The following is a 20,023-nucleotide window of genomic DNA, read 5'->3' as shown; positions in this document are numbered from 1 at the left end:
GCAATGGTTGCAATGCCAGGCTTTAAACTTCTGCATATAGTTACAACTGAGCATCAGCAAGTACTCCAACAAGTTCATGAGATCACCCATATGCATATTCTACCCCATTACACTTCAATTTTAAGTGATCCCCTTTTTAAGACTTAGGAAACTAAGAAAAATGTTTTAAATGGGGAATTCTGAAAGTACAGAGTTTCTAAGAATTACTCGTAATATTTATACTCCAGCTTAGGACCAAAGCTCCATTCCTGCCAGTTGTAGCTTTTAGAAATTCTGCTACATGGACTTCACAGCCCCAAAGAAATATCACAAGTGATTGCATTGTTATGGGTGATACCGACTTCTCACAATCTTTTAGGTGCTCATGCTGCACTCAGCTGTTGAAAAGTGTTACACATTTGTTTCTTTTATTTTTGTTATACTGCAGAGAAATGGAAAGAAATTCCATTTTGGAATCACCTACTTTGGGAGACAGGTCATCCTAGGATCAAAAAAGTTGTGTGGTGCAGCAATACCCAGCAGAGAGAGCAACTCCAGAGACAATACTCCCACACTTTCCTTAAGTACTTTGTATTTTTGCCCAGCATATCTTTAAAGCAATTGCCCAACAACAGATTTCCCAAATCCTCTGCAGCCTGGTAAAGAATTAGCTGTTCTCCTCAGCAAGAGCAGCACTACTGTGCTATGGGGCCATCCAATATGAAAGCAGAGCAAGCTTCCTCTCAATACCAATCTAATGAGTGACAACACTTCTGTAATCTTTTTCTAAGACTGACCCCTAAGCTGAAATGGACAGGTAACAGCTATCTTTATATCTCTCCACAGGGATGCTACTGTATGAAAAGAACGCTGCCTTTACTATTCAAGGGTTGCCACAAGCAGTTTGCCTTTCAGTGTTACCAGGGTTTTTTTTTGTACAGGAAATTATGGAATGAGTGCAAGAAACTAGAATGAAAAAAACTTTTACTGCAAAATCAGTACTATAATCAAGGGTTAACAACTTTGTATTACTTCAAATCTAAAATGAAATGTGTCATTTTCTAGGAGATAGTCCAATAATCCTGATGTCTTCTGACTGATCTTCAGGATCAGGTGGATGTTCCTATACACCAAAGGGAGAAAAAAATCCCAAACATGAGTATAACTTGATTTAGGGACACCTTTACATTTCTGCCAAATCAATACTCTCTGTGAAATACTTCTTTGTTGTCTGATGACCTCCCTGACACTTTTTTACTTCATTATGACCTTTAATAGAGTATAGCTTGGCATGGTCACATGAAGTAAACAGCATTTCACTCTCAGATTACATTTATTTCAGTAGCAATTGCTCTTCAGCATTTAGGAAGAATGCCAAGGGTGCCAAGGTGTGGAGCTATAGGAATACCTCAGCTACAAACCACCCCTATCCATACAGAAGGACAGGCTTTTTTCAGTGCCTGTAAATGGATCTGCCTCTCCTGAAAGCAGCAAACCCATTGCATTTCCACTTTCTCATGCTACAATTTGCACATGAGACAAGGAACACTGAAGTGGCAGAGGGCTTTAACCTCAGACTATCCATGGCTCTGCTATCAGCTGGCAGTCCAGGACAGCAATTGAATTCTTGCAAACTCGTACCTCTCCCAAAACAGAAACTGAAGGTGATCCATGACAAGCAATGCCTTTGGACTATGTCTAGTGCACTGACAGGCAGCAGGTATTTGGTAACGGATATCTTTAGCATTCTACATGGACTCAATGGAACAACCCTAAACTTAGAACAAAAGAATACCCCAAAGTTGATTTACCTTCTTTTTTTTGTCCTTTTGGTTCTTTCTTAAGTCAGTCCAGTAAGTGGCGATGAATCTCTTCATCAGGAGTCTTTTCATCAAATGCTCTTCTCTCCTTTGCAATTTTCTGTACTTTTTTACTTATCTTTCGTAAAGGATTGATACACGGACTGTAACATATTAAAAACTGAAATTGGTTGACTTCCAAAATAGGAATTAAGAGAAGGTCATCTAGACTTCAGCCATGAAATCCTAGCTCCAGTGAAAAAACTCAGAAAGCTATAGTTGATTTCAGGGGCCATCATAAGATTCATCACCAGAAGAAAGATTAAGGTGAAAAGAAGCATTTCTATGCTTTTCTCATTTCTTACATTTTCTTCAAGAATCACAGAATCATTCAGGATAGAAAATACCTTTGAGATCATCAATCCCAACCATCAACCCAGCACTCCTCAGTCCACACAAGGCACACACAGGCCTGGGACACCCCTCACTGCCCAGCTCTGCCTGAGAGAGGAACTCCTGCACAGGACTGCTTGTCTGATCCCTAGCAGGCAAGGATGACGAAACAATGCAACCATGACCAGAAATTTCCCCAGTAACAAGTCAACAAAATTCTGTGGGCTTCTTACCACAGCTGTACTAGGGATTGGGCAGGAATGAAGACTTTTCTATTCTATTTTTAAAATCTACACAATATTATACAAAAGTAGTGTTATTTAAGTGTACCTACATTTTTCTAACCTTTAGTGCTTTAACCTACCTGTCCTTGCATGTAGTTCTTATAGAAGACTAACAAAACTGAGAGGAGCAAGACAGGCTGGCACAGTTATGGACATAGCAAAACCATCTAGACCAGAGATACTGTGCTGATAGCACACAAGGGAAATTGCCAGTTGGCAGAGAACAGATGTGTAGATTCTGCTTCCTGCATGAAAAACACCATTGGAAGGAGAAAACACAGTTTGTCCATGGGGATGTAGAAAGTAACAAAGCCCCACTGGCTTGGGAAATTAGATCAACTAGAATTGATCAAGTGTGTCAAGGAGAGGAGTACTCAGCTCCCTCTATCAGTTTTACAGGAATTTAATGTTCCTCTATTTTCTTTGTCTGGCCATGGCACAGAAACCGCACAGTTTGCTCTAGAAGAGGCACAGTGAAGTTAAACAATCATCCCAAATTTCATCAGTAGAAGTCCTCTTTTTTTTTTTTTTGATAACTCTAAAGAACAATTTTTACTTTTGTTCACACCAGTTGCAGTACAGATTTGGCATTGTACATAGGACTCTCTCAACAATGACTGTATAATGTTGAAAACAAAAGAATTTCTATCCAGAGAGGGTTTTGGCTTATTAAAGGAATGCTTCTCAAAGCTCTATCAACTGTCTCTAAAACTGGCAAAACTCAAAGTTACAGTGTGATAGGATTGCATCCTTCCTCTAACTTAAATATATGGTGTTGGAAATTTAAATAATTTATCATCTAGTTAGTTACTGCATTAAAAAACAAAGCAAATAATGAAGTAATAGCAGAAGAGCAAAATCCCTAGTTTCATCAGCTATGAAAAAACACAGAAATGATCATTTAAACATTAATGTGAATTCTCCCAAAACGAACACATATTCATTCATTTTCCAGAAAATTTATGATAATTTCATGTTGATTCTTTGCCTTCTGCTTTCAGTCACTGATGACTCAGTGCAGCTATCTGTATGCTGAGCAGGAGCTGTTGAGCACAGTGTAAGATGTAATGTGGAGATTTTCACAGCAGGTTTTGTCAAAATGTGGAACTCCACAGCAAACCGCCATCTGCCAAGCAGCCTCATTAGTAAAGTCTACGTGTGTGTTTATACATGCACGTATATAATCCCACACAGACTACTAGATCTTAAAAGAGCAGAAGTTTAACACTTGGAGGAAAAAATCTTCACAAAAAAGAAAATTCTGTCATATTAACTAACTTGTAGCACCACTCATTCAATATAAACTACTACCTATGCAGAATAAAGCATAGTATGTTCATTCATTCCATCAGTTTAATGACCTTGATGTTGTGGAGTTTACATTTTCCCTGTATCCTGAGAACACATACACATGCTGAAACTCTTAGTATCAGACACTAAACTGCTTGCATAGAACTTGCAGGCTGTAAAGTGCCCTATACATTAAAAACCCCACGCTGCATGTTAAAAACATTAGAGTTAATTAATTCCCAACTTGCAGCCCATCTCTCTTACTCTATTCAGGCCTCATACTTTGTTCTTCCCTTCCTTATCTTACTGTATAAGTCCAGGTCTGTCCTGGAGGGACTCTGCTTTCGTGTTTTACATGCAACTGCCCAAACAAGAGGAGTAAGATTAAGTCCAAGTCATTTATATCCAGGACCTTAGAAAGAGTACTGGGGTAATAAATAACCTTTTTTGATTTAAGCCAAATTGACACTGTTTTATGTAGCTTCAAAATAGGAGGACTCTTTTATGTTTGAACATTAGTTTCTTGTGCTTTTTTCCCCCCAATCTTTTCTCCCCTTACCTAGTTAAAAGATGTCAGTTCTCCATATTTTCACCATTTAGAAATGGTACTTCATAAATTTGGTCTGGTCATGCTCTAACACTTACGTTCTCTGCAAAAAGGCACAGCAACAGATTGGTAGAAATCCCAAAGTCAAAAATCCTCCTCCAGTAAGCAAAATCACTCGAATGGCCAGCTGCACATCTGTAGAGCCAACAGAAATTTGCATTAGTTCTGAATAATTCTATATAGACACTGAGGGTCAGGTGACAGAATCAGCCTCTAAGACAGACATCTTTGCTGCCAGGAATCCACAGCCATGTTGCCACTTAGCTCAGACAGATGTTCTGCCATCAAAGTTCTGACACTATCACATACTAAGACACACTCACACCTAAAGATTTCAGTAAATGCCAAGGAAAATTGCCATCTCTCAGATGAATTTAAAGTTGAACTCACTGACCACAAGGGTCTTTTCCAACCTAAATGATTCTATGATTCAGTAGCACAATGGCAAAAAAAGTAAGTGTTAGAAATGAGCTCAGATGAGAAAGAATTGGTCTCAAGTTTCAAAAGCCCAAGTGTTTGTTCAGTTTCAGAGGCAACCAGGGTTTGAGTGAGCCCATGGCATGACGCACAGTTGAGTGGGGGGAAAAAATAATAGTTTAAAAAACCAATCAAAGTCCCTTAGAAGCTGCTTTGGAATGGAGAGAAAATCTTTAAAATTCTGTTCATCTGCTTCAGTTCGTAACTTTTGTAGCATTTTCTTAAGGCCTCATTTTATTCCCAGTGAAATTCAAGACAAACCTCCCAACGAGAAGAACCATTCTGTATGCAGCATGTGACCAGCTGACAAACACAACTGCCATGAGTCTAATATCTGCTAAGTGCTTCTGTTTTGTCAACAGATTGCTACAAGGCAAACAGTAAGTGTTTGCATTTTCTTTGGACATATGCTGTACATCCAGGAGTATTCAAGGAGCTCATTAATTTATGAACAAATAATTCTGTAGATTAGTTAGCCCTTGATATTGATGTCCAAACAATAAAAGCCTAACTGAAATGAGGAATCAATCAGTCACAGCTAAATAAGCATATTTAATTTTAAAATTTGCTTCAGTATGTGTCTTAAAAATGAGAAGAGCAGCTATAATTTTCACTGTACAGCTTTTCTTCTTGCTGTAGTGAAGTGCCTTTTATACAAAATATAAAGGCCCAAGCAGGGACTTTTATATTATTAAAACCTTTAATTTCTGTCATATGCCCCTAACTAATAAACAGATTCTGATGGCATCACACGGGATAAAAATTTCTTCAATCAAAAATTATCTAGCTGGTAGTAACTACAGCTGCCCCAGCACTGGAATGCAGAGCTGCTCAAGGACAAGGAAAATTTCAAAGTCTTATTTTGACCTCAGCTTGCTCCTGAAGCAGCACAAACAAGAGAAAGTGGATTCATGTTAGCTGACAAGTAACCTTGGGGTTTCATATCTGTATTAATTCAGCTCATCCTAAAAATCAGGATATCACCTGTGAAATCAATGGAGGTATACTGAATTATACCAGGAAGAACAAAATCATTAAGTTCTAGATTAAGGTTTCTTTCTACTAATTTAATATCCACATTTGGTAAGATGGCTTGTGTCTAAAAACTCTTCCTACATTGTTGGCTGTTTGTCCTTGAACAAATTCAAAATTTGACTGACACAGCCCCTGGGAAACCCACTGTAGCTATGCTGGTAGAACAGGGAGAATTAATTGTGAGAGGTCCTTCCACACCAATAATTCTGTCTATAATAAATTACCTCTACATTATTTGCTTTTTTCAGTTTACTGAAACAACCTCACCATGAAAAGCAAAAACTCTTTCTAGAAAGCTATGCAAACAGGAAAAAAATTATGATAAAAACTAGGATTTGATACAACCCTTTCAGTAGAGCAAAGACAACCATGGAGTTATAAGCAAAGACAGGATCTACAAAAAGTGTTTTTTGCATTCATATGAGAAAAAAAAAAATCATGCCCACCAAGTTGAAGCTCAAAGGAAAAAAAGGAGGTAAAATGTAATGCTAAGGCTGAAATTTGGTTACACAGAACCACTGACATTTTGGTTGTAAGAGACTTCAGCAGATCACATAGATGAATCTTCCTCTTGAAGCAAGGCTACTGCCAATACGAGATCAAATGAGTTGTGTCTTGTTATATCCAAGTCTTGAATATAACAAGCCTCCAAAAGTTGGAGACTCCAAAGTTGGGGACTCCATCCCCTTTCTGATGAACACTTTCCCCCTTAATGTCTGAGCTAAATTTCTTAAGCATCAGTTAGGGGCAATTTCCACTTTTTAAATCATCTGATTCTTCCAGGAAGAATTTATGACTCTCATCTTAGTAACTTCCCTTCTAAACAGGCTTCAGTAGCTGTTAAACAACTAATCAGTCTCCTCTTCACCATGCAAAATACATCCAGTTCCTTCACTTTGTCTTCACTGCACTTTCATGGAGACACTACTTTCGATTACCCGCCCCTTCCAACAAACAAAGCCTTTACTTAATTTTTTTGTACTGACATATGTGACTGTATTTATTTGTATGGCACTTGTTGTTTGCCTGTGCTGGACTTGACAATATCCAGAAAATTTTCTATTAATTAATTGTTTCATTTATTAGTATAGATGAAGAAATACATGCAAGCTTACAATTACTTTAAAGAGAGTGGTGTCCTGGAAAGCTAAAGGTACAAACAGCAACGAGAACTGTACTGTGTGACCAGGAGCAGGGTTTGTTCTGAGGCAGGAGCCCAGAGCAGCATACTCACCATCTCTCACTGGCATGTAGCACTGCTCTTCATGGCCAATTTTGAGAGGACAGCAGTGAATTTTTGAGCATTCAGACATGTTCAGGCCTTCTACAGTACAAGGAGTTGTTAAGAGTCGCTCACTGCTGAGGCGGCAAGCTTAAAAAGAAAAAAAACAACAAAAACCACTAGGTAAGATGTATATCCTGGGAACAATGTGAAACAGAAGGAAGTCATCACTTTGATGTCTCTAGCATGTTTTGATTAATTAAATCTGTCAGAAAACAGTATCATTGACATTCATGTATGTTCCTTCCCAAAACCTAACCAACTTTTATATTGAAATTAGCAGAAAAGCTAAATCATGTAATAGAAAATATTTTGGTTTTTTCTGTTTCTAATTAAAAAACAGCAGATATCTAAGACTTTTTTTTTTTTTTTTTTTTTTTTTTTGTTCTGAAGGACTATATTGCAACTAACCATCTCTGTTTGGCACTTACTATTTGTTTCTACAAGCAGCTGAAAATAAGCTGCTAGGAAAAACCCCCATGACATCCAATACAGTTAATGAACAACACATTTAAGCAATTTTTGAGATTTCCTATTTAATAGCAGATTTATTGATAATCGTGAGATACTCTGTGGGAATGGCTTAAATGTGAAAGACAGTTATAAATAGTAGACATCTCTGTATATTTAATTCCTATAAAACATAATATCTCATCCCTTATGTTACACAGCAGCTGGAAAGCATCATTTGGTTCCAATGACTCCTCCAAGACTTGCTGTATTGTCAGTCTCACATTTATCAGAGACATTACTAGTAACCAAATTCAGTTTATTAAAGGGGGGATCAGGATGTTCAGCATTCCTCTGTGTTTACTTAGGGCTACATGACAGCAATAGTGGTGGAGGCACACTGATACTAATGCAGAAACATACTAAGTGAAAAGCAGCATTTCTACTTCTCCTTCCTATTGGTCTATGGTGTGGTTATGGAACCAGACTGGCAGTTTTTATATATAACAAATATTTTTTGTACTCATATTATTTTTCTTTTTGATATTAGCAAGTTAGCATTGTGATTTTCATCCCAATAATTTTATTAAATAATTTAGTTCTTCTTGTAATTTATCTTCAGCAGTCCAAAGATGAGTGGATCAGTCTAATTTAACAGGCCAGAAGCCTTCCTTAGCCAGTAGAAGTGGGAGAGACACCAATGTGGCACAAAATTCTTCTCTCATTTAGGCTGTGCCAAATTCTTTTTTCTCTCTATGTGTACATGAGAAGACTGGAAGACTATTTCAGATGAGATACAACCAAGCTAGGTATGGTGGATCCTATGCCAAACTTTCATTATAATTTCAGTTTCCTGCACAATCACATCACTGGTGATGGAGGGTTTTGCAGGAGGGTAGCAATGCAAACAAATCTGTGGTAGTCCCAAAGAGGCACTTAACAATCCTGTTTTTAAGAGCTTTAGTGAGTTTTACAGTATTAGACCAAGGGATTTAAACACATGAAATGCTGACAGGTAGGGGAAGGAGGGTGGACTGGAAATGAGGCAGAAGTGGGAAGGGAAGAGAGAAACAATGCTGCAGAGGTGAAGTGACACTTACTCATTGGTCTGAAGAAGCTTAAGAAAGATTCAAATACACCTTTCATTGTCATGTTAGGTTTGCTGGGTGCCTCTGCACTCTGTTCTGAACCAGGATGAATTGGTGCTGCAAGAACTGAAAGTTCATAATTATTAGTTCATTACAATCAAAATTATCCTTAATTAATTAAAGCAATGACATTTTCATACTGATTATCACTCATTAGGAAGGCATTTAAAGTCATCAGGAACTGCGTCTACTGATGGTTAGCAAGGTTAAGCACAGATATGTTTCTGTTGTTGTCACTTATATTGCTTTAAATTGCTTCATGAACCACAATGAGTAAAGAACTAAAGCTGTAAAATTTAAATTAAAGAATCCATTCAGGTGGAAATTGTCAAGGATAAAAAGCTCTGCTGCTCACCTCTGAGGTGAAGGTTACATGAACACATTTTGCTACATCTATATTTATATTTCTCCTATGCACACAAACAGAACTTTCAGCTTTTTAAATAAAGATCAGATCCGAGTTAAAACACAGAAACATGGTGAAAGGCACCTTTATCAGACATAACCAAACATTCCAGCCTTTTATTTTAGACAGGGACCTGCTGCAGCTGCATAGAAAAGAGCAAAACATCCCTAAATATAGAGGTATTGCAGTGTTTACACAAACGCTACTACTGATTTCTTACTCTGAGACTTCCCAATCACCTTTCATTTACAATATTCTAGAAAAATATGGGTTCATTAAAGTGCAAATCTCACTACAACTCCACAGGCAATCAACCACTCCCCAATGAGGGGGGAAAAAAAGAGACCCAGTATTCCCACCTGCTTGCCTTTTTTCCTTCCATGAGAGAACTTACACCATCACCACTTTAATAGCTTTCAGTGATGGAGCTTGCTGAAAGCCATTTCATGGTGTTTAAGTCTTTGTGAAGAGAAGCGAGATCACAACCTAACCAAACATGAAGGCATTGAACAATCTTCAGTCTTTTGGATAATTCTTCAGCTAACAGCACTGGGAGCATAAATTAGGGAATTAGGAAATTACTTGTCCTGGGGCACAATTGCCTCTTCTGTGCCATACAAACTCCCTTGGGAAAAAAAAAGAACAGAGTAGAGAGAACTGAAGGTACTGTCAAAACAGATAATCTGAGACTAGCATGTAACAAAAATGTGACCACCAAAGCTCACACCGACAGTTTTGTCATAGGGACCCTCTCCCTGCTAGTAAACAAGACAGAACAGAAAATTTTATATGCTTTGTAATGATTTAATGGGAAGTTCACAAGATGAGGTCTCCAACATTCAGTTTGGTAAGAATTATTTGAAAACCATGGCTGCCCTACACATTACTCTCTCATGTGAGGGTTTAAATAGACACAAGCCATTTACAGAGGTTTAATGGCCATTGCTGTACTTACAAACTCATATCTGTGTAAGAGCTCACATGCACTCTGGAAGACTTTTACGACACAGCAACTGCCAGCCTTTCACCAAGAGCTGAAAAGGCTCTGGTTTCTCAATGCATTAAGGATCAAATGCAAACATGTTTGGACGGATCCTTTACACGTCAGATGACCAAACTTAACTTCTGTTAGTGCAAGTAATCAGACAAAAACCTTTCTAATTACTTTCAGTCATCTGCTGTAATAAGTAAATACATCAATTCTCAACAGACTGTAAGAACAACTTTAATAATATGCTGAAAAAAAGGTCTAAGTGGGGAAAAACCAGAAGACCCTATAATTGGGGAACAAAAAGAAAAATCTCTGATCAACTGTGAAATAAAAGCAAGTTGCAGTGACAGGGATGAAACAAGCAGCATGTATTTCTTGTACAGACACACAGAGGGAAATGGGAACTATTGTTGCAGGAAAAAAAATATTTTGCTCTATTTAAGTCTCAGAATGGATCGATCCAATCTGAAGTAATTGCTTGTAATTTTTCTCATTATTTTCCAACCATTTTCAAGACAAGAAAACCTGCTTGCTAGTAAAATACTTGCCATTTCTTTGAGAATATTTTTGTCCTTGCAATACTCACATGAATGGATGCTACAAAGCAGGAACAGGACCATGAAGATCCAGGCTCGACAGGTGCCAAAGCACAGCATTACTACAATAAAACCAAGAGCAGTAATAGGTATAGGGTCCTGCATAATACGAATTATCAGTCTTAACTTCATATTTGGATTAGAGCCAACCTGACAGTTGACTGCTGCACAGAGCAGGAATACCTTTTTTGCAAGAGGCCAAAATCCATTGAAAATATATGTGTATATATTGGCAATAAATGATTTTGAAGAAATTACTCATTTAAAGGGCATTTAAAAGAAGGCATCTTGTTAACAGAGACTAGCCAAAAAAATATCTTTCTGATAAGAGCTCTCCCAGAGCTGGACACTTGGCACTTAAAAATATAATTTTCAGCTAAAAATTTTAACCTGAGTTCAATGAACAGAATCAAGAATAAAGAATTAATAATTTTTGAAAGTTTAAAAACTGAATCCTAGTTTAGCTCATGGAATTCTTCACTCTTTTCACAATTGGAGCACATGAAGAGCTTTGGATAACATTTTTAAAAGATGGTTCAAAATGGTATTATGGACAAAATACTTTTAGAAATCCCCATGGGATTCATAGTAATTTAGAAGCAGGTTTAAGCTGGGTTTTGTACCCTCAAGAAGCCCCTGATGACTGCTTTGCGAGATGCTTTGCCTGCCCCTCCTGTTTTATACTAAAAAGGGCTTTTTTTCAATTATTACCACTTAGTTGTAAAGCTTGAACTAGCTTAAATGTAGAGACAGTCTGTTAGTACTGGGAAGGGGAAGCCCCATTTTCTGAAGTGCTGTACAGGGAAAAGACTGACTGCATTTCATATGGCGACTGCCCTTTGAAGGGCCAGCTCTTTCTGCGCTCCGGCTCAGTGAGGAAAGCTTCCCTGCCCTTCAAAGTGCCTGTGCCATAGAGGAATATACAAACATGTCCTGTCCCATGAAGAAACTTATTTCTTGAGAGGACAGGAATTGTGTTTTCCAAGACACTTACTAAAATTTAGTATCATTCATGACAAATTGGGAAAACAACAGAGAAGGAAAACAAGATAAAGAGAAAATTCTTATTCTTGCCATTACTTACTTCTTTTGCTGTGTTCTCCAGCATCAGCATGAGCAGCTCCCCAAGGTGCAGCAGCAACAGCAGACTGGCCCTGACAACCGTGGAACCAAAGGATGTCACAGTCACACCTCCCTCCCCCCCGCCCCGGTTCAGGTGCATGGAACAGGATGGAACAACAGAGGAGCCAGAAAAAGCTCAATGTGTTTTGGAAGAAATTAGCTCCAGCTGAGATTGTTGGAAAGCCTCCCAAGTCTTCCAATTCACCAAGTTAAAAACAAGTTCATACTTTTACCAGTCACACTCCAACGTACAATACAGAAACACCACCTAATAGAGCAGTCCAGGTAATAGGTAAGAGACCAAAATATACTCCTCTCAAAAAGTTCAGTCAGAATGCTTAGAGCTTCTCACTAACTAATGAAAGGTGAATTAGTTAGCTTCACCAAATATTTGCACATTTGAAGAACAAATCTGACATGCATCTTTCTTAGACCCGGGAGGCAATCATATCCTGGGCTGCATCAAAGGGAACACAGCCAGCGGGTCAAGGGAGGTGATTCTGCCCCTCTACTCCACTCTCGAGACCCCACCTGGTGCAATGCACCCAGCTCTGGAGATCTGACCTGATATCAACTGAGATAGATACATTTTCTTCTTTGCAGCTGGCAGTGCTGTGCCTTGGATTTAGGATGAGAATAATGCTGATAACACACTAATGCTTAGTTGTTGCTAAGCAGTTCTTGCTCTCAATTAAGGACTTTTGAGTTCCCCTGCTCTGGCAGGGAGCAGGTGCAACAGAAACCAGGAGTAAGCACGGACAGGACAACTGACCTGCCAAAGGGTTATTCCACACCATGGCACACCACACTCAGGAGGAGTGAGGATCTCTCTGCAGGAGCTGGCAGAGACATACCAAACACTGCCTGGGGATGGGCAGGGCATTGGTCAGTATACTGAGCAATTGTATTGTGCAGCTCTTGCTCCTCTTGGATTTCATCTCTCTCGCACCTTTTTGTTACAATTATTATTACTGTACGCTATTATATTTCAATTATTAAACTACTCTTGTATCAACTCATGATTTTCACTCTTTTGTTTCCCTGGATTCCCATCACCGCTGGGAAGGTAGAGGGGGAAGAGAGGATTGAGTGAGTGAGCAGCTACCTGGTGTTGCTGGATGCAGTTAAACCACAAGTTCCCTCCCATATGAAAAACATGGACCTTTTCAAGCTTGTCCATATGGTCATGAAGGTGACCAGAGACCTGAAACAGCTCTGCTGTGAATACAAGCTGAGAGACCTGGGGTGGTTCAGCCTAGGGAAGGCTCTGGGTACACATTAGAGTCCCTCCCAGTACCTAAAGGGGCTACATGAGAAAGATGGGGAAGACTTTTTAGCACACGGGGAAGACTTTTTATTGGCCAGTGCCTGTGCAATAGGACAGAGTGTAACAGTTTTAAACAAAAAGAAGTTCAAATTAGACTAGATATAAAGTTAGAGTTTTTTATGATGAGGGTGCTGAGGCCCTGGCACAGGTTGCCTGGAGAAGCTGAAGATGTCCTGTGCCTGAAGGCATTCCAGGCCAGGCTGGATGGAGCTCTGGACAATTTGGCCTACGGGAAGGTGTTCCTGCCCAAGGCAGAGGCTGGAACTAGATGATCTTTAAGGTCTCTTCCGACCTAGACCCTTCTAGGATTCTACCACTTCCATTCATTTTTTAAGGAAAGGCTCTGACTAGACTGGGAGCAGTGTTTTTAAAATATATAGAAGCCTAGAGTAAATGCAGATGCCATCAAATCAGCAGTTCCCCTAACAGATGAGCTACCTAAAGGAGCTGCAGTTCGCTACAACAGCCATCTGAACTGATGAGCCTGAAAAAACATAGATTTCACATGGGCTTTTCTTCCTCATTTCAGATAATGGCAAAGTAACTTTAAAGGGTGGGTCTCTTTAACCTCATTTGTATGCAACACTAGCTTGCTAAAATAAGCAACAATACCCAGTATCCTCAGTTTCATTGTTTCACTCTATACCCAAACAAGACTCAGCCACTCTCAGAAATTCCAGAAAGGAGATACTTGGAAATATCCAATCCCCAAGCCTTCCTTTTCTGAAGCATATGATTTACATGAAAGTGAGATTTTCCAAGCTGATTTATCTCATGGAACACTCCAGACAGTGTGATGCATTTCTGACATGGGACTTTTCAGACTGCTACGAAGCACAGAAAATTGCCCCCATTTGAAATAGAACACTTAATTGATTTTACTACATTTAGGAGCGCTGATTTCCCTTGCTGTAGGTGTGGTCTATACCTGAGGCTCAGCCTGTGTACCAGGCAAAAAAGCACATCCAAACCCCAAACCATGCCTGAAGTTTGCTGTACCATTTCTGCAACAGTCAAGCTTTTAGCATTTATAGACTACATCCATGTGATCAATTTTTGCTTTAACTGCTTTTATTGAAAACTCTTATCTTAAATTCAGTGCAAAACTGTAAGTAAACATATTCTCCTACTGAATTTTCAGTAGATACATAAAATTACCTATGACTGTTGCTATTTCTTATAATCCAATTCCATACAGTACTCAAAGCACACAAAAAAATACTGCTTTAAAGTCTATTGTAAAGCAATTTTTAAACAATGCATAAAAATTATGGCAAACTGACTCATTCGGGTTTAAAAGCAATTATTTCTATCAAACTGAGATGAATGATCTTCGTAGTTTGTGAAAGCACAAGTGACAGATGTACAACGCATTGAAAAAAATTCTTGTAGAAAACCATATTCATCCCCTAATGGCAAAAAATTCACAGTCCTCTGTCAAAGACTCACACTGCCAAAGAGCTGTTTCTGTAAATCACAGCATAAAAATATGATGTGAAAGCAACACTGCACCTAAGTCTAACGAACCTCTGCCAAGGAGAACCTTGTGATCAAAGTGGAATCTATGCAGAACACTAAGCTCAGGAGATCTAACCTCACTTTTCCTAACATATATTAAGCAGCCTTAATACCTTAACAGAGCAAACATCCTAGTCACCCCAATTTTCATGGGTGTGAATGTCTGGAAAAGACTCTTTGACTAGCATCTTTTAAGATGAAAATCTGCTAAGTTCAAGCGAATTGCAAGCTTAGTACACACTACTGTAGAAACAAGCTCAGCCCTGTTACTTTTAAAAAAATTCTTTAAAGTAGCTATCTGAACCAGCAACACATCTCCCTCACCCCTTAACACAGGTATTCCATTGCAAGTCTCGCTGCTTCTGGAAATAGACAAAACTTTTAACAATACACAGGATAAAAATATTTTACACCCATCTTCTCTTGCAGATTAGCAGAGAACTTTGCAGAACTGTACAGCAGGACTCCTGAAATGACTGAGGAATGCTCACTGGAAGCTTTAAGTTTTCCCTTTGAATATTCAATATTGAAGGATTTTGCAGGGAAACATACTGCAGCTCAGGAAAATAAGCTGCCTTTCACAGTAAGTGCTCGTAAGAAGAAGCACGCTCTACACTCAGTCCCATACTCATAAATACTCAATGTCCTTCCTGGACATAGTACACAATATTTCATATTAGGGATCAAGAAGGGCTAAAAAAGCTCATCAGTAGAGATTTTTATCTGCTTTAAAAAAGCTGAATAAAGAGATTTTTTTCCTTGACAAAGCTTTAATAGCAACTCTGAAAATCTTAACTCCCCACCATCATTAACAAAAATGCATTCAGAAAACAGAAACACAAACTTTGTATTTTTTTAAGCATTTGTTAACTCATTTACTTAGAGCTTAATCTTACTGAATTTAGACTTTGGCATGATTCACAAATATCTCTCACTCTTTCAAAGAACTTTATTTTAAAAATAATTTTAATCCATTAGACCATACTTTATAATAGTTACCAAGAGGACGGACCTAAACTCAAGCATCAGACATTTGTTGCACTTTCCAGTTTTGTAACATGACTTTCCAAAATAAAAGTGTACATTTAGATTCACAGGTTGATTTGTTGAAATCTAATAAACATTTAAAATCACCGGAATATGAACCAGAAGGGCTATATGTTAAGTACACAAATACTGAAAAAGGTCATGACCCCAAAAGCCACTTGAAACTGGAATGCAGCCAATTAGTCAGACTGCGGTTTAATAATTTCACATTTACCCGGGTTAGCACCTTAGTGAACTCAACCACTGTATGTGAGAAATGTGAGTGCGTGAAGTGAGATCACTCAACAGGTACTGTACCATTCCATGAAGAGACCGTGTCTTGAGCATTTTGTGCTGTATTTTTGGAATCTGGTAATATCTGAGACTTTTCTAAAATGTGTAAATAAACAGTGGCTACAGTTAAAGTCTAAACAAAGAAACAATACCTTCTACTTTCTATTAGCTGAGTTTTTTTAAAGCAATCGTTCATAAGGATTGCATCAACATCAGTTAGCAGAGGAAGATCAAACTTTATTGAAACTGCTTGCATACAAAATATATTGCACTATAACCAAACAAATGTCAACATAAAATCCAATCTGTTGTAGCTAATATGTACAGAGAATATTGCCCAAGAGCAGTTACATTACAAGGTCAGTCTACCTTGGTTAATTATCTACAGTATTTTAAACCAAACAGCTTACAGATGATGTGTGCAAGGTACCAATTTCTGTTTTCAAATACTATACATTCCCAAAATAAATAACTAGAAATCAACATTAATGTTTGGCAATACTTTTTAAGACATTTTTATATTTGTTAAATCATGTGCAGTTCGTTGCCAGTTTTAGTATGCTCACCTGTATGCAAGGAAAAAAAAGAATGAAGAAAGCAAAGAAACAAAACTCACAAAATACATCAGAGGCAAGGTCAAGTTTGTACAATTCTGTACATAAACAGTGGCTCTCTTGAAGTAATCTGAACAAAAATGGACTATAATGAAGGTCCTTATGCAGTTGTGCCCAGTAAGTTTAACAAGTGATTAGAAATGAAAGAAAGCACAGCTCCTCCCACCACTTCCCACTCTTCCCTGGTGTACAGCTGTACTTGGGATCAAATTCTGTGACACCTTCATATTAGCTGTAATCAGGACCTTGCAGCTCAAAATATGAAGAATTTTTGTTTTACCTTCAAAATTTTCGACTACTGTATCTGTACTTGTCAGGGCATGACATGTGGTGACTTTCTTCCTACTCCTCCTGAAATAGTCCCCAAATTAAAATAAGCAATTTAAAAATTCTGGGAGGATGAAAACCATCAATGCTTTAGGCTGGTCATCTGGCCAAACAGCAGGCACACATTACTAGCTTGTGAACATGTTACACTTGTTCCCTCAGTAATAATGAGTTTTTTAGTTTTCCACAATGGAAAGATTTTTTTTTTAGTTTTTTTTTTTTAAAAAAAAAGCTTCTGTACTGCCTACAAAGAAAAAAATTACACCCCTTTTTCAATAACACTATTTGCCAAATCTTCAGTGCAAAATAAATTTCCTATTCTTATAACTGCCTAACTGAATGTTTATGTAGGGAAAAAATCATGGAAAGCATGCACTTGTCTATAAAGTACTAACGTCTGACAAGGATTGCTACATATATTTTACATTTAGTGTTACCAACTCATCTTCCCTGATTTCTGCATCCAAATATAATATTCCTACCTGCCAAGATATAAAAAAGGCACAGATCATACAACTTTTTTGCTAATGAAAATGACAATTGTTACATCACACAGATTTCAGGGTCCACCAAAATATTGAAAAAGGTGGACCACAATGTGAACTGACACAGGACATAAAACGACATAGCATTTCATGAAGAACTGGTAAGTTAGATTGAAAACAGAAGCCAATTTGATTACTGCAAACACTATTTATTCTGAAAATTGAAATTGAGCAGTGAATTTGACCCGATGTGTTAAATGGTACAACTGAACAGAAAGTTTACCAATGCACAGCTCAGTATTTTTAAAACAAACAAAAAAGAATCTTTCATCGTTTGAACTGCAATATGTACTTGGAAGCGATTTTCAGAAGTTCAGGTATTTTTATGCAAATATTTGAATAACTTCTTATTCTGAAAACAACTGCATACTGTTGATGTTAGAAAAGGCTAACAGAGAACATATGTTCATTTCATGCCCTGCGCCATCTTGCCTACTATTTGTCTTTGGCCTAACAAGTTTCTCTAACATGGAATAGGAATTACTGAAACAGTATAGGAAATATGACTTCAGAGTTATGCAGTTTAGGGGACTCCGTTCACCAGCGGCTGTTGAGCGTCTGCGCTGTCCGTCTTCTCCTTCTTCGGGTTCCGCTCCTTGCCTGGCCGCAGCCGGCTGCCTTCGCTCGAGGTATTCTGTAATGTTTTAGTGTGGACACTTCTTTCATTATTGCAGTCAATTCTGATCTGGAACAATTCAGAGTTATACAAAGCATTCTCCTCCTTTCCTCCACCCCTGGGTGTTGTCTACCTTGGCAGTCTGGGAGGAGCAAATAGCGCCAGCCCCTCATGGCATTGTTAAATGTATCCAGCTGCAAGGGAGGGCGTAAATTCTTTTCTGTTCAAAAATACCTGTGACCCAAAAAATCCTCTCAGATCTACCTACCTCTTGGAAGTTAAGAGAAAAATTTCCAATTTGTTTGTGCACAAAAGAGTTGAATTAGTATCAGATGGATCTCTGAAACATTATTTCAACATCTAGTAATTTGATTCTTACTCATTGTAAGCAAAATGCCCCCAAAAGACAGTGTCATTTAATAGCAGCTTTTCTGAATCCCAAAAAAATCTACTCAGACCTTTTTTGAATCTGAAAAAAAATCTAATACATCCAAAAATCCTCTGCAGCCTGTTTAAGTGGTCATAAAAAATTTCAAGAGAGCATGCTGAAAGCAAATTTTATGCTTGTAAAGGGAGCAAATGCTTATTCCTTGATATGTAAAAAGATTTTTACAACTTTACCAGCCAGATCTGAACAACATGCAAGTACTTGTTTTCTTGTAACATGTCACTGTATCCAAATCTCGGAGCAACAGATAAAACCCCTCATGATTTACATGTCTTACGGTTATTTTTCCAGCACCACATTTCCTCACTGCCTACTTCAAACTTTGTAAGCTAATTACTAATTAAATATAAAACTCACACACGGCCATTATTTATTTTTTGTTTTGCCAAGTTAATTATTTGCATTTCAGATGCATGTTCAGTTACTACACCTTTAAGTTCAGCACTCCCATGTCAAAAATCTAAGCATCTGGTCACCTGTTCCATTTTGTCCTTTTCTTAACCAGGCTTTCTAAAAACCAAGCTAAGAGTCATCTCTGTGTCCTGTTGGAAACGTGACTCCTGGTAAAACCATGCAAAGGTAGCAGCTTGCAGCTGCTCTTTGTTCCTTCCTTCCAACTTAACTCATCCTATGAGGTAAGAGATGGTAGAAGGTTTGCAAGCTACCATTTGAAGCAAGAACAGTTTCCATGTGGGGAAACTTAACATAAGGTATCAGCTTGATAACTGCAGGAAACAAAACATTTGAAAAAAATGTAGAAGTACCTTTATAAAAAGCTTAAAAATATTTAAGGTTACAAGATATTTCAAATCAGTTACTTGAAAAGTTTCTTGACCTGCATTTTTAGCTTACTTTCTAGACTGAATAGCCTTCAACTGCAAATTGAAGTAGTGAAGGTAGTTTCTGAAGTTGAATCTTTCTTACTCTGAGGATTCTGGCTACAACACACTCTTTATATAGTGTTAAGGATTTTATTCCCTCAGGTACATACAAGACAGACAACAATACACAACAAAGCAAGAAATAAAGCTAAAACCAAAGCACTAGTAAGAACAGAGACTGAAATCAAGCTGGTTAGTAAATCCTTGGGACTTATCAGTTTTTCACCAGACAGGCATTAAAAAATTGCATCTTTACATTGCTTGATGGATTTAGAGTCCTGAGCATCTGTGTCATTTTGTAACAGAACTTTTGTAAATGTGATTAGGGAGACAAAGAATATGGAATCACAAGGCTGCTGTGTCATTTGCAACCTTGAAGACTCTACCACTATATGACACAATGCAATTTTAACAGTACAGACTTCCCATATGAGAAGAGTTACCTCAAGAGACCCGTCTGCTGTCCTCCCTTTTGCCTCTCTTGAGTTACGCTGACGGTTATCTGTTCGCGACTGTTCATCATTGCCTGGAAGAAGAAATTATCAACTAAGTTGTTCAACAAAGACAT

The 20,023-nt window shown here is 38.1% G+C and overlaps 2 protein-coding genes across 5 annotated transcripts in view; both read right to left on the bottom strand.

Moving 5' to 3' along the window:
• Positions 1 to 946: 946 nt before the first annotated feature.
• Positions 947 to 11,913, bottom strand: LOC130253060 (fmr1 neighbor protein-like). The gene is made up of 7 exons (XM_056491334.1): positions 11,822 to 11,913; positions 10,728 to 10,799; positions 8,697 to 8,810; positions 7,099 to 7,236; positions 4,391 to 4,487; positions 1,791 to 1,942; positions 947 to 1,102 (listed from the first exon to the last, which is right to left on the bottom strand). Exons 2-6 carry the CDS (start codon positions 10,795 to 10,797, stop codon positions 1,825 to 1,827), a joined length of 537 nt encoding a protein of 178 aa, XP_056347309.1. The 5' UTR covers positions 10,798 to 10,799; positions 11,822 to 11,913; the 3' UTR covers positions 947 to 1,102; positions 1,791 to 1,824.
• A 4,327-nt stretch (positions 11,914 to 16,240) lies between these two features.
• The window catches only part of FMR1 (fragile X messenger ribonucleoprotein 1), a 29,498-nt gene continuing 25,715 nt past the window's right edge, over positions 16,241 to 20,023 (bottom strand). For 2 of the 4 annotated variants that reach the window (XM_056491331.1, XM_056491330.1), the window contains exons 14-15: positions 19,899 to 19,981; positions 16,241 to 18,195 (exon numbers count right to left, since the gene is read on the bottom strand). In XM_056491331.1, coding sequence (XP_056347306.1) covers positions 18,034 to 18,195; positions 19,899 to 19,981 — 245 coding nt within the window. In that variant the 3' untranslated portion in view covers positions 16,241 to 18,033. The remainder of the gene's footprint in view (positions 18,196 to 19,898; positions 19,982 to 20,023) is intronic. The other 2 variants (XM_056491333.1, XM_056491332.1) reach the window with 1 other exon arrangement.

The sequence above is a fragment of the Oenanthe melanoleuca genome, chromosome 4A, assembly GCF_029582105.1.
Source record: "Oenanthe melanoleuca isolate GR-GAL-2019-014 chromosome 4A, OMel1.0, whole genome shotgun sequence".
Classification (NCBI taxonomy): domain Eukaryota; kingdom Metazoa; phylum Chordata; class Aves; order Passeriformes; family Muscicapidae; genus Oenanthe; species Oenanthe melanoleuca.
The sequence above is the reverse complement of the archived record's forward strand: the minus strand, read 5'-3'. Positions and strand labels throughout refer to the sequence as shown.